Source organism: Oryctolagus cuniculus, chromosome 9 (assembly GCF_051225735.1).
Source record: "Oryctolagus cuniculus isolate XC-2025 breed Fujian yellow rabbit chromosome 9, ASM5122573v1, whole genome shotgun sequence".
Classification (NCBI taxonomy): Eukaryota; Metazoa; Chordata; class Mammalia; order Lagomorpha; family Leporidae; genus Oryctolagus; species Oryctolagus cuniculus.
Genome location: NC_142875.1, coordinates 102,713,019 through 102,727,732, shown reverse-complemented (window position 1 = coordinate 102,727,732; position 14,714 = coordinate 102,713,019). Strand labels below are relative to the sequence as shown.

Here is a 14,714-nt window from a genome sequence, read left to right as displayed (position 1 = left end):
GTTCCTGGTTGCCCCTCTTCCAGGCCAGCTCTCTGCTGTGGCCCGGGAAGGCAGTGGAGGATGGCCCAAGTGCTTAGGCCCTGCACCCCATGGGAGACCAGGAGAAGCACCTGGCTCCTGCCTTTGGATCAGCGCGGTGTGCCAGCCGCAGCACACCGGCCGCAGAGGCCATTGGAGGGTGAACCAACAGCAAAGGAAGACCTTTCTCTCTGTCTCTCTCTCTCTCACTGTCCACTCTGCCTGTCAAAAAAAAAAAAAAAAAAAAAAAAAAAGGCAATGCATGACAGTGACTTCTCTCTGCATCTTTTTTTTTTTTTTTTTTTTTGTAAAGATTCATTTATTTATTTGAAAGGCAGATGGGGCCAGCTCTGTGGCGTAGTGGGTAGAACCACTGCCTGCAGTGCTGGCAACCTATGTGGGCGCTGGTTCAAGTCCTAGCTGCTCAATTTCCAATCAAGCTCTCTGCTATCCCTGGGGAAGCAGTGGAAGATGACCTAAGTCCTTGGGCCCCTGCATCTGCATGGGAAGACCCTGAGGAAGCTTCTGGCTTTGGATCGGCACAGCTCTGGCCATTGTGGCCAACTGGGGAGTTGACCAGCAGATGGAAGACCTCTCTCTCTGCCTCTCCTCTCTCTCTCTCTCTCTGTGTAACTTTGACTTTCAAATAAATAAATATATAAATCTTTGGGGGAAAAGAAAAGCAGAGATACAGAGAAGGGAGGAGAGGCAGAGAGAGACAGAGAAAGAGAGAGAGAGAGAGAGAGAGAGAGAGAGAGAGATCTTCCATCCACTGGTTCATTCCTCAAATGGCTGCAATGGCCAGGGCTGAGCCAGGCTGAAGCCAGGAGCCAGGAGCTTCTTCAAGGTCTCCCACGTGGGTGCAGGGGCCCAAGGACTTGGGCCATCTTCTACTGCTTTTCTCAAGTTATTAGCAGGGAGCTGGATTGGAAGTGGAGCAGCCGAGACTTGATACGGGATACTAGCAATGCAGGCGGAAGCTTACCCTTCCATGCCACAGCACTGGCCCCTCTCTGCATCTTCAATATAGAATATTTTCTTTGCCAGGGCTGGCGCTGTGGCACAACGAGTTAACTCCTTGGCCTGAAGTGCCAGCATCCCAAATGGGCGCCAGTTCAAGTCCAGGCTGCTCCACTTCCGAACCACTTCTCTGCTATGGCCTGGGAAAGCAGTGGAAGATGGCCCAAGTCCTTGGGCCCCTGCACCCATGTGGGAGACCTGGGAGAAGCTCCTGGTTCTTGGCTTCAGATCGGTGCAGCTCCGGCCGTTGCGGCCAACTGGAGATAGTGAACCATCGGATGGAAGACCTCTCTCTTTCTGCCTCTCCTCTCTCTATGTAACTCTGACTTTTGAATAAATAAATAAATCTTTAAAACAAAAAAGAACATTTTCTTTGCCAATCTTATAGGCAAAAGGATGGTATTTTGTTTGAATACTTTCCTTATTGTAAGTGAAGTTAAGCCTCAAAATCTCAAAGTAATTTTTTTTCTTTTTATTAACGGTATCCATTGGTTTTGTCCATCTTTGTCTATTCCGGGGCCTTTGCAGAACGAGACACAGGTGGCTCTAGGGGAGGAGAACAGGAACGGGTCACGGGGTCATCTGACTTCCCCATAGTCCCCTGAGGAACAAGGGTGAGGGAGGCAGACTCTTCAGTTTGCCCAGGAACTTTAGAGACAATATAGGAAAATTTTTGGGTGTGTAGGGGGGTTGTTTTGTTTTTACCAGCTCTGTCTCCTCTGCTCCACACCACTTGTATCTCCAGTAGAATGCTGAAAATACTTCTGAAAATGTTTCTATGAGTAAGCATTGAAAACTTGTAAGAAACCTATACTCCTCAAGGGTGTCAGATGCCGTTTATGTGGGAGAGAAAGTTTTCTTCTGTCATTTCTGTCACTATCCTGAAACCCACACTCCTGAAAAGCAAAATGCTCTAAAATCTGAAAATGCTTTTGTAAGTTTGGCATCAAAACTCAAAAATCCAAATGCCAAAATCCAAATCTGATCTGAACTGATCGGTAGCTAGTTGGAGACTTTATCTCACTTGTTGTGAATATTTAAATGTCTTTCTAAAGAACTCCTCATCTGTTTTGTTACCAGGTGTTGTCCTTGACCACAGTAGAGATATTGCGTGAGCATGTGTATATAGATTTCTGGAATCTATAAATCTTGAATATTGAGAAGCAGTTGCCCCTGCAGATGTCAGATAAGGGATTGTGAACTTGTGTTTGGATTTACAAGTCATCATTGCTTGGGAATGCTTTAACTCTGCACTGGTCTCTTAGGCCTGTGCACATTTCATCTTGTAAAATTCAGTCAAGTCCAGAGGAGTCAGATCTGTAGCTACATTGTGACCACGCTCCAGTATTAATACTTACATTCTTTTAAAAAAGATTTATTTATGTATTTGAAAGTTAGAGTTATGGGGTGGTTAGGTAGCCAGACGAAAGAGAGAGAGAGCTTCCATCCACTGGTTTACTCCCCAAATGGCCCCAACAGCCAGGGCTAGGCCACACTGAGGCCAGGAGCCAGGTGTTTCTTCTGGATCTCCTTCGTGGGTGGCAGGAGTCCAAGTAGCTGTGCCATCCTGCACTGCTTTTCCCAGGCACATTAGCAGGGAGCTGGATCAATAGTGGAGCAGTCATCCGGCACCGTGGCTCACTTGGTTAATCCTCCGCCTGTGGCGCTGGCACCCCAGGTTCTAGTCCCGGTTGGGGCACCGGATTCTGTCCTGGTTGCTCCTCTTCCAGTCCAGCTCTCTGCTGTGGCCTGGGAAGGCAGTGGAGGAGGGCCCAAGTGCTTGGGCCCTGCACCCCACTGGGACACCAGGAGGAAGCAGCTGGCTCCTAGCTTCAGATTGGCGCAGTGTGCCAGCCGCAGCAGCCATTGGAGGGTGAACCAACGGAAAAGGAAGACCTTTCTCTCTGTCTCTCTCTTTCACTGTCTAACTCTGCCTGTCAAAAAAAAAAAAAAAAAAAAAAAAAAAAAAAAAAAAAAAAAAAAAAAAGAGTGGAGCAGTCAGGACACGAACTGTCGCCTGTTTGGGATGCCAGCATTGTAGGCAGTGGCTTTACTCACTATGCCACAATGCACAATGCTGGCCCTGATGCTTACGATGCTTATTTCAAGTTTTTAATCTTCCCTGAAATAAATTTAGGACTATTTAAGGAATAAAAGTTATTTAAAAATATTGCTAGTGATTCAACTTGGAAAAAGTTCATACCACTCCTCTCTTAAGGAATATTTATTAAAATTTATTTATTTTTATATTATACAAAAGAGACACGAGGAGAGAGGGAGAGAGACAGGGATCTTCGATCCTTTGGTTCACTCCTCAAATGCCCACAGCAGCCAGGACTGTGCCAGGCTGGAGCCAGGAGCCTCAAACTCAATCTGGGTCTTCCAATGTGTGTGGCAGGGACCCAAGCACTCAAGCCATCACCTGCTGCATCCCAGAAGGTGCATGATCGAGAAGCTGGATTGTAAGCCGAGTAGCTGAGAGGAGAACCAGGCACTCTGATACGGGATTTGGTGACTTAACTGACGCATCAAATGCCTGCTCCATCAGGGATATTTAGAGATTGTGCCATGAGCCACTTAAAAAGCTGTTATCTGTTTTTTTTTTTTTAAAGAATATTTATTTATTTGAATGGCAGAGAGATGAGAGAGAGGGAGAGAGAGAGAGAGAGAGAGAGAGAGAGAGAGAGAGAGATTGCCCATCCTCTAGTTCATTTTCGAAATGGCCGCAACAGCTAGGGCTGGCAGGCCAATGCCAGAGTCTAGAACTTCATTTAGGTTTCCTACATGGGTGGCACGGCCCAGGGACTTGGGCCATGATCTGATGTAGGTGAGAAAATCCTAATAATTTTCTTTGTAATGGACAATCAAAACAAAACATGGAAATATGTGGTTATCTATAGCTCTAACTCTAAAGGTGTATGTAAACTCAACTGTTCTCATTGCCTTTTTAAGTAAATTTTTTTAAAGATTTATTTTATTTATTTGAAAGACAGAGTTACAGATGAGGTAGAGACATAGAGAGAGGTCCTCCATCCGCTGGTTTACTCCCCAGATGGCCGCAACGGCCAGAGCTGGAGCCAGGAGCCAGGAGCCAGGAGCCTTCTCCGGGCCTCCCACGCAGGTGCAGAGGCCGAAGGACCTGGACCATCCTCCACTGCTATCCCAGGCCATAGCAGAGAGCTGGATCAGAAGTGGAGCATCCGGGACTAGAACCGGCGCCCATATGGGATGTTGGTGCTCCAGGCCAGGGCTTTAACCCACTGTAGCACAGCGCCGGCCCCTAAGTACATTTTTAAAATACGATCATACTACATACTTTCTTATTGTTATTGATTAAACACCACTTTTGATTCATTCTACATTCTGGAATTTCTCACAAAATTTTATTTGGAAAGGGTTTTATTCAGTTACACAGCATTGCAAATATGGAAGAGGAAAGTGATAATTCAGAGGTTGATAGCTGCATCCCCTGCAAGCCTTGGAGGAAAGAAAGGCTGCCGAGTTAGTTCAGGTGAAGAACACAGGTGTGACTACAGGGAAGAGATGCATTGCACTCAGTGCCTTTATGCATCGGTGATTTTAATACGGCAACTTAGTGGTTATCAATGGCTGGTCACATCGCCTTCTCTTGTACACACTGCTCTCTGGGTTCTGACCGGGGGAATCCTGGGCTCAGTCCTTCTGCTCCATCTCTTTCTTGATCCAGTCCACGTAGTTGAGCAATTTGGTGTAGAAGCCGTACCCCCTGCTGCACCCAATGCCCCAGGATACGATGCCCGTGGCCACCCAGCGATCACTGTGCGGGTCCCTCACCGCAAAGACACCGCCACTGTCCCCCTGACAGGCATCCTGCTTTAGCATGGGGTCCCCAGCACAGAACATGTTTTGAGAAAACACGTCGGGCCTATTTTTCTCCCGGAGCCAGCGCTCACAGGCCTCCCGCTTGGCCACGGGCAGGCGGACAAACCTGAGGTCATCGGCAATCCTCTCCTCCATGATCCCAAAACCACTGACATAGCCCATGAGCCCCTTGTCATAGAAGGTCTCGTTGTCGGGGAGGCAGATGGGGAGGAGGTTGGGGCCCAGGGTGACACTGTTTTCCAGCTCCAGCAGGGCAATGTCCCCATCAAAATTGTGGGCCTCGTCCTGGCGGTAGTCTGGGTGGATGATGACCCTACGCACGGGGTGGTTGGTCAGCTTCATGATCTCTTCCACGTTCGTGTGGCCCAGGAATACATTCTGGGAGACGTTGTTCTGGGCGTTGTGACCCTTGGGGTTGAGGGTGTGGGCGGCCGTGAGGATCCAGCGGTCGCCCAGCAGAGCGCCCCCGCCCCGCCCGTGGATGGAGGTGAGCGCCTGCCACGGGAAGTTGCCCAGCTTGGCCTTCTGCCCTCCGATGATGCGCTGCTTCTGTTCCACAGGGTGCACCGGCTTCCCACACACTGGCGAGGAGAGGCGGGGACAAGGACAGGTCAGCGCCAGGGCCTGTCCCCTCTGCCCTCGGGGGGTCAGTCCCTTCCTGTGTGGCCCTCCTGCTGGCTCTCAGGCCTGTCCCCGCACCCCCTTCTCTGGCCCGCTATCAGCTTCCTCTCCTTGTTCTGCTTGATTTCCATCTTTTTTTTTTTTTTTTTTTTTTTTTTTTGACAGGCGGAGTGGACAGTGAGAGAGAGAGACAGAGAGAGAAAGGTCTTCCTTTGCCGTTGGTTCACCCTCCAATGGCCGCCGCGGCTGGCGCACCGCGCTGATCCGATGGCAGGAGCCAGGTGCTTCTCCTGGTCTCCCATGGGGTGCAGGGCCCAAGCACCTGGGCCATTCTCCACTGCACTCCCTGGCCACAGCAGAGAGCTGGCCTGGAAGAGGGGCAACCGGGACAGAATCCGGCGCCCCGACCGGGACTAGAACCGGCGCCGCAAGGCGGAGGATTAGCCTAGTGAGCCGCACGCCGGCCCTTGATTTCCTTCTTATTCCCCGATTCTCTGTCTGTGCACTGAGCGCGCTGGCTGGCGTGACAGGATCGGTCCCATTTTCTGTCCCTCGCTCTCCCCTCCTGGGAAGGAAGGGCCGCCCCACTCTCCTCACTCAGCTGTTGCCCTCATCACACTGCAGCCTCTCCCCTTGCTTCGTCTGCTTTCCCCGTACCCGAGGGCTTCCACTGACCTGGCAGACACCGAGGGATCTTCTCTCCCTCCTGCTCATTCTTCCAAATGCCCTGGGCTGTGCAGGTGTACATCCCTGAGGAGAGAGGGGCTGTCAGCCATTGGGAGGGGATGGAAAAGAGCCAGGTTGCAGAGGCCAGTGAGCCCTGAGCCAGGGTAGAAGCTTCAGCTGCATAGGGAAAGGCTAGCAAAAGTGTCAGGAGGCGCTCTCTCTCTCTCTCTCTACATATATATCTATATCTATATACACATATAGATAATAAATACATAAAATATAATAAATATAAATATATGCATATGCTTGTTTTAATGCTGTTAAAAATTTTAGATTGATTTTTATTTGAAAGGCAGAGAGATAGACAGATAGAGAGAGGTCTTCCACCTGCTGGTTCACTCCCCAGTGTTCACAACAGCTGGGGCAGGCTGGGCTGAAGCCAGGAGTTAGGAACTCAGTCTAAGTCTCCCACAGGGGTGGCAGGGACCCAATCACTTGAGCCATAATTTGCTGCATTAGCAGGAGGTTGGGTAGGAGGCAGACTAGCTGGGACTTGAACCAGGAACTCTGACTGGGATGTGGGCATCTTAGGCAGCGGCTTAACCACTGTGCCAAATGCCTGCCTTGGTTTCTTTTATTTAAAAAAATTAAAGATATCCATAGTTGGATTTTGAGAGCCCTTTAGTAAAGTTAAATGCAATAATAAACCACAACATATCAGTCTGATTAGGGAGAATGGCAGGAAAGTCTCACTGACATAGGGGTAGTGATGGTGATGGTGATGGTAATGACGGTATTGATATTGGTAATGGTAGCAATGGTGTTGGTGGTGATGTTAGTGATGGTGGTATTGGTGTCAGTACTTGTGGTGATAGTGGTGTTGGAACTGGTGGTGATGATGGTGATGGTGGTGATTGTGGTATTGGTAGTGGTATAGGTGGTGATGGCAGTGTTGATGGTGATGCTTGTAGATGGTGTTGACTAGGATGGTATAACTGCTGGTGGTAGAGGGGTTATGGTGGTGATGGTAGTTGTAGTGATGGCAATGGTGGTGGTGGGAATAGTGATGGAAGAGTATTGTTAATGAGATTCAAGTCTTGTCTTTGCATCAGCTCAGATGCCTACTTCTTCAAACCTACTCGATTCCACTTGGCACTATAATTTGGGTCTCTGAAGCCAGAGCTCTGGGCAGATACCTTACTATATCTTCTCTAGGAGTCTATTGGAAGAAATCTCACAGGGTGTCCCAGGAAGATGGAAGGGACAAGACTGCCATTTTTGTCAGTTCCTACCTCGTGTGGACTCACTGACGCCAGCTCTGGTGTGCATCTTGTAATATGGCTCATGGCAGTGGTACTGGATCCCGGCTTGGTAGGTGTTCACTCCCTTGGCGGTGGTGTAATGGAAGTCCCCGTTGGGCAGGCTTCGGGGCTGCCCGCAGTCTTTGACTTAGAGGGAACACAAGGCCGTGTGAGAGCTGAGAAAGACTGCACTGGAACTTCAGTGGCAGGGTAGGGGGAGAGTGAGTTGTCTGCCCACAGAACAGGCTGAGCACCGTAGAGAAATGTGGTCAATGGAGATGGCACTTGCAGGGGATGTCAATCCTGCTAAGCTGAGGGCTCAGTAGGTCATGACATGGGCCACAGGCTTCAAATGACAAGTCCAGGGAAGGGTCTCTTGCGAGAGCTTAGTCTGGAGCCCCCTCTTCCCTTCTCAGCTCAGGTCCCCCAGGCTGGTGGGGAGGGGGTGAGGTCCCCAGGGGCAAGCACACCCCCGAGTTGTGACTTACTCTTGCACCTGGGCATGGCGCGATGCCACGTGCCGTCATCCTGGCAGACAGCCGTGAAGGAGGGCAGCGCCTTGTTCCCCTGTTTGAACAGAGGTCAGAGGTGCCATGGGTACCTTGAGCACCCGCAGCTCCACTGCCTGTCCTGCCCCGTGCAGGAGAGCTGGGGGTACAAGGCTGTCATCCAAGCTCTCGGGCCTCGGCTCCCCATGGGTGCGGCTCCTTCTTCCTTTTCCTAGCTAGTCCAGAGTTACAGACGGAAGCACTGAGTTGCATGGTTACAGGGCAGAAGGTCAGGGCACGTCTGGTTGTTAGATCCAACACTCTTCTCTCTAGATCCTGCCAAACCCCCCAGTTTGCAATTTAAACCCCTTCCCATGCCAGGTTGCTTTCTGTATTGAAACATTCTCTCTCTCTCTCTCTCCCTCTCCCTCTCCCTCTCTTTCTCTCTTTCTCTCTTTCTCTCTCTCTCTGGAGGGCCCTGCCAGTCTAGACCTGCATCTCTCTCTCTCTCTCTCTCTCTCTCTCTCTGTCTCCCAGACTGCAGTGTTCTTCAAAGGCACATGCCCACACTGCCCCATGAGACATGGATGGGCCGGAAGAGTGGGCGTAGTTGAGTAGACAACAGGGCCAAGACCAGAAGAAGGCACCTCTGAAATGAGAAGTTCCTGGACAACACGAATGAGTTTAAGCCCAAAAGTCCCGCTGGAGAACTAGCCCAGGAAGACTGCACGAGAATGTGTTTGAGAGCCAGGATCTCTGAGGGAAGTGGAAACTACATGAGAAACCACCAACTGCCTTTCAATTCTAGGGTGTGAAAGAGAAAGCAAAGGCAAGGGTGGAGATGGCGTAAGGAAGGGAGTGCCGTTGCTGGAGCAGAGGTGTTGGTCTCCAGTCTTCAGAACCCAGGACCCCGACCCCTCCCAACCCTCCTGATGCAATTGGGAGCACCTTGGAGTGAGGCTGCAAAGGAAGCCAAGTAGCTTCAGATGGAAGGTCCACGAAGGTGTGTGTCTCCCTTTCCTGAACTTCCACCTCTAACACACAGCCTGACAGTTGAGTGCATTCGCTACCACTTAAGGACATGCCACGGGTCTCCCCTAATTTTGCTGAGGTCTTCCCAGTGGATCTATTGAACAAAGATGGGGTATCCAGTCCTGGGTCTCTGAGGCCAGGGGTAACTCCAATCATATGCTTTCTAAAACAATCTTTTAGTCTGTCAGCATTTGTGAGATTGGCCAACAGATAAATCCACATTCCCTCCTGAATCTGCAGAGCTGAGGCCGGGAGGGTGGGCCCAGGGTGAGACCACCAGTGTGCACGACAGGGCCCTGGAGCAGGTGGCAGGAGATCTGGTTTCTGGTCCCTGCTGTACAAAAGTCACTGTATGATGCTGAGTAAGTCACTGCCATCTCCACTCTGCCTTTTCAGTTTCTAATTCTACAGTGAGTAACTGGACTTCAACTTGAACTTGGCTGCACATCAGAATCACCTTGGACAGGTTTAAATAACCTGGAGGCCCAGGCTGCACTCTAGACTCAAAGTCTCCACTGAGGCATCCAGACACCAGGGATTTTAAAGCTCAAACCACTGTGATTCCAGCCGGGGGTGAGCCTAGAGCCACTGGGGGCCTACCCGTCCGAGCTCCTCCTGGGCTGCTGCGCTGGCTCTGACCCCTGAGCCCCGGGCTCTTACCTCCACGAGCTGGTAGCCTTCCTTGCAGCTGACAATGAAGTAGTCACGGAACTGGTACTGAGGCTGCAGGTCCTGGATGATGGTGAACTCATCGAGCGTCTTGGGCTGGGGGCACTTGATGACTGTAAGGGAGGTCAGAGGGCACGCTCACTTCAGAACCACGTGTCCTTTGTCTTCTGACTTCCCACCTTCTCCCGGCTGGCCACACAGGGAGGCCCACGGGCACGCTTACTCTCGGTGGTGTAGTGCAGCTTCCAGCCCCGGCTGTCCCCCGACTCGTCCGTGAAAAACAGCAGATCCACAGCGTTGCTCCTGGTGTCGAGGTCGGGGGGCTTCTGTGTCCCACAGAACTCACCCAGGTTCTTCCCGCTGGCGTAGATCTGGCGGAGGAGGAGGGAGTGTGATTGCTCCAGCTCGGGCACTTGGACATGGGGCTAGGTGGGTATTGATTGGCCTGGCGGCCAGGGTGGCGGCAGCAGGGTGGACTCCTGTCTTAGGTAGGTTTTCAGCTGAAAGTCACAAGGGATCCCAGGACCCACGTCCAGTTGTTCGGGGACTAGCCAAGTCCTCGTGTGATGCTGGCCATTCCTGTCCCAGTTGGCCCAGAGGATGCAGGAGGAAGGAGAGAGGGAGGAAGGGGGAGGGGTCTTTGTAGGGGTGGCCATACCTGTAGCTGGTCATAGGGACAGTGCACTTGCTGGTGGTCATCAATTTCGAAAGGCTCCAGGAACTTGAGGTGCAGGGTGAGGCCCCGCTCCACCCGGATGCTGTAGTTGCAGCGCAGATCCGGGGGGTAGGGCTGGGGGTACTCCAGGCTGGAGATGAAGCCCGACGGCTCCGTGAACAGCCTGTTGCTGCACTCAGCTGCGAGAGCAGAGCCGGACGCGGTCACGGGGGCTGCCTGGCGGAGCCCACAAGCCCCTGCCTCCTGCTCACCTCCCACCCTGACCCACCCCGGCAGGAATGCTTGTCCTTCTGCAGCTCGTAGCCTGGGAGGCAGGAGCAGAAGTAGCCGCCGATGTAGTTGTGGCACAGGTGCTGGCACTGGGGCTGGGGGTTGTCCTCAGAGAAGTCCCGCTGGGATGCGCATTCGTCAAGGTCTGGAAGGGAGGGTTGCATTCCTGCTAGGAGACTTCTGCAGAGGCTCAGAGAGGTTGCCCGTCCCAGACCCCTGGCCACCTGCACCCCTCCCCAACCCGAGCCTCAAAACTGGGGCTCTCTAGTAACTGCCCAAAGGGGGCAGAGCCCAGGGGGACAGGACTCTTCTGGAGAAAGTCCTCTGGAGGTAAGAAACAAGGAAAACCAGGCTTTGAGCCCTGGCAGATTCTGGATTTGTTTTGTGGCTGAGGCCAGGAAAAGGGCCCTTGGGAGCCACCCACCCACAGCCTGGTAGTAGGCCAGGAAGCCCTTATAGAACATGATGGTGCCGTTCTCTTCGTTCGAGAAGTCCGTGTGGAAGGTCAGCAGCATCTTGTTCCCTTGGGAGACAAATTCCTTCTTTCCCGGGGGGTTGCCCCGTGGGGAATCCAGCTGCCCGCAGAACCTCCCCAGGTTCTTCTTATCAGCGGAGATCTGGGGGAGGAAAGGGGGGGTAGGAGCCACGTCCCCTGCGGCAGGTCTGCGAAGGTCCCCTGCCTGGCCCTGGTGTGACGTATGCCCCACCACGGCGGCTCCCTCTGCCCCACCACGGCTCCCTCTGGCCACCGCCTGCTGGCCTCGGCAGGGGGCGGCCAGCTTCCCCAGTGGCCCTACCTTGACATAGTCATAGAAACAGCCTTCGGAGGGCTCCACATCAAACTGCCAGAAGACCAGCTTCACCCTGTGCCCCGGGGGAACCGAGATCACCGTGGTTGCCTCGAAGTTGTTGGGGTAAGGCTTGGGGTACAGAGGGGAGGTCACCTCCCCAAAGAGCTTCGGGGGGATGTGGATGGAGCCTCCCACCAGGCAGAACAGGGCTGGCAGCAGGAGGTAGAGGCTCCACCTGCCAAAAAGAAAGAGGGTGTCCATGGCCTCAGGGGGCAATGGCCGGCTGCATGAGGGCAGGGTCCCCGCTGCTCATCCCAGGGCTCCCGGAGACATTCCAGGCAGGGGTGTGGGGTGGGGGAGCCAGCCTCTGCAGCCACTTGCTGCTGTCCCTTCCCCCTGGGCAGTGTCCAGTCCAGAGGTCATCTCACTCCCCTCACACTCCCTCCCCAATCTCCTCCCGCGCCTCCCTTTCCCGAAACAGGGCTGGCCTGGGACCAGGGAAGTGAGGGTGAGGGTTCCCAGCCCTGGCGCTCTGAGCGGGCTCCCCAAGCTCTGCAAAGGCCTCTGGGAGAAACCGCACTTGGAACCTGGGGAAACACCGAGGGTCCTCCTGGACGCAGGGGCTGCCCGGCCCTCAGGGCTCCCTGCCATGGGGCTGCACATTGGCCCCTCTGTGCAGCTCCCAGGAGAGATGGGGGTATGTGGCTGGGCAGACACGTGTGTGCACACGGGGACAGAGCAGGTATATAGTGGGGGGTATGTGTCCGGCCCCCTGGGAGCAAGGAGGGGCCTGGGGGCAGGGGTGGGGGTCCCTCAAGGTTCCTCCAAGGCTGCCCCCCGGGGTTCTGCACTGGCTTCCCCTCCCTGGGTGCCCGTCAGGGTGACTGTACTTACATTTCTCGGGGCTGGGTTTGGGATCCTGGGTTCTCCCGCAAGCGCCTCCCTGCCCCGTATGTTGAGGGAGAGTGTGGGGCACGCAGAGGAGGCAAGGGGGAGGGAATCACAGCGGAGGTGGAGGGGGGACCATTCCCGGAGGAGTGTTGGGGAATGTACAATTTGCATAAACAAAAAAAATCTGAGTTTCCACTTGAGTTTAGTTTTGGTTTTGAAATCCCTGTTGGTGGTGCCACCTGCTGGTCTCCATGGGGAGAGGTTCGGGGACCAGGTCTGAAGTATGAGGGGACAGGGAGCCTCCGGTTGGAGGTTCCCACTCCTCAACTTCTTTCTTTTATTTTTTAAAAAAAATTTAAAAATTGTTTTATTTGTGAGAGAGAGAGAGGGAGAGAGAGAGAGCAAGAGCGAGCGAGCGAGAGAGCAAAACCATTTGCTGGTTTACTCCCCAAATTCTCAGGAGCTGGAAACTCAATCCAAGTCTTCCAAGTGGGTGGCAAGGGTGTGCATTAGCAGACCCAGGCACTCCAGTGTGGACTGCAGAAATTCCAAGAGGTGGCTTCACTGTGCCCGCTTTCTCAGTCTGATCAGAATCGCCTTTGTCCAGAGGCTTTCTTCGGGGCTGCTCCCTGTGTTCAAGGTTCCTACTCAAAGAGTACTGGGAAGTTATGGGGTACAGGAACCTCTGTTTCCTAGCCTGCACTTCTCTGACACTGTTCTTTTTTGGTTTTTGAAAAATTTTATTTATTTATTTGAGAGGTAGAATTAGAGACAGAGAGAGGGAGAGACAGAGAGAGAGAGAGAAAGAGAGAGAGAGAGAGGGCTCTTCCACATGCTGGCTCACTCTCCAAATGGCCGCAATGGCTGGAGCTGAGCCAGGAGCTTCTCCCAGGTCTCCCAGGTGGGTGCAGGGACCCAGGCACTTGGACCATCTTCCACTGCTTTCCCAGGCCATAAGCAAAGAGCTGGATTGGAAGAAGGGCAGCTGGGACATGAACTGGCTCCCATATGAGATGCCGGTGCCACAGGCGGAGGCTTAGTCTACTACGCCACAGTGCCGGCCCCTCTGATGCTGTTCTCATCCTTATTCACCCAGTGGCCCTGAGCCAGGAAGCGCCAGGGTTTCGGTGCCCAGGATGAGGTGATAAGAGCCATGAAATGGAGAAGGCAGGGGTACAGTGGAGGGCGGGGTGCACTGAGGAGAGTGGAATTTGGTTGCACAGGATCCTGGCTTGCGTTATGCATGAGTGACACTTAGACATAGTGGAGGAATTGTCACATCAGGACAACCCCAAGATAGCCCTAGGTTTTGAAGTGGTCTCTCCCCACCTCCACAAGTCAGGCTGGCCAAGGAGCTTGGTTCTTAGAGAAGCCAGGCCCTGAAAGGGGGGTAGAAATGGCCTCTTTACCTCAGCCTGTGTTTTGAGGCCCTGAAGGCTATGCAAAGGGTGTGGCTGGGGAGCAAGAATGAGTCAGGCTTTTCCCAGAAGGAGCCAGGACCCTGGCATGGGTCTCTGTCCGCTAGGCCGTGGTGCCCTGCTTTCCAAATTTCCTCATTTTAGCAGCTTTTCCTCGTCAATTGTCCACAGCTCTAAGTGCCCGGAAGTACTTTGTCCAGTGGGAGGCTCTGGCTTGTTCCCTTAGCGGATCAATCCCTCCCTCCCTCCATCCATCTGTCCACTCCCCCACCCCCAGTCACTGGCTATCCATGTACTGTGCCAGGCACTCTCCCGAGCAATGGATGGCAAAGACTCACAAAGATGGGCAGCTCCCCAGTAGCCTGTGGCCAAGTTAGAGAGCATGCACGTGGAAGACGTGTGATCACGTGTTTCCCCAGTGGGTTCATGCGTCAGAGCTGAGGAACGAATCTGATGGCAGGGCTGATCCTTGACTAGATCACAATGTGAGCCCTGGGCTTTCAGGTCAAGAGAGACATAAGGCAGGGGAGAAGGAGCCTGTGCTGTGGCGTAGTGGGTAAAGCTGCCACCTGCAGTGCCACCATCCCATATGGGTGCCGGTTTGAGTCCCGGCTGCTCCACTTCAGATCCAGCTCTCTGCTATGGCCTGGGGAAGCAGTGGAAGGTGGCCCAAGTGCTTGGGCCCATGCATCCACGTGGGAGACCTGGAAGAAGCTCCTGGTTCCTGGCTTTGGATAGGCCCAGTTCTGGCCATTGTGGCCATTTGGGGAGTGAAACAGCAGATGGGAGACCTCTCTCACTTTCTCTCTCTGCACCTCTCTGTAACTCTGCATTTCAAATAAATAAATAAATCTTAAAAAAAATCTTCCCTAGAAAATTGCACTTTAGGATTCTAATCTCTGTCTCTCTGTCTCTCTGTCTCTCTCTCTCTCTCTCTCTCTCTCTGTGTTGTATGTTCATAACAGGGGCAGAAGGAACAGGTAAGAAGG

General features: G+C 53.0%; 2 protein-coding genes across 3 annotated transcripts in view; both read right to left on the bottom strand.

Annotated features, from left to right (window-relative positions):
• LPCAT3 (lysophosphatidylcholine acyltransferase 3) overlaps positions 1-14,714 on the bottom strand; it is a 139,471-nt gene that overhangs the window by 77,226 nt on the left and 47,531 nt on the right. The gene's annotated exons all lie outside the window — the stretch shown is intronic.
• Positions 4,403-11,825, bottom strand: C1R (complement C1r). Its single transcript, XM_008259770.5, has 10 exons — positions 11,423-11,825; positions 11,050-11,242; positions 10,624-10,770; positions 10,338-10,534; positions 9,903-10,050; positions 9,671-9,792; positions 7,979-8,057; positions 7,482-7,637; positions 6,196-6,270; positions 4,403-5,480 (listed from the first exon to the last, which is right to left on the bottom strand). The coding sequence occupies exons 1-10, from the start codon at positions 11,675-11,677 to the stop codon at positions 4,711-4,713; spliced, it is 2,142 nt and encodes a 713-aa protein (XP_008257992.3). The 5' UTR covers positions 11,678-11,825; the 3' UTR covers positions 4,403-4,710.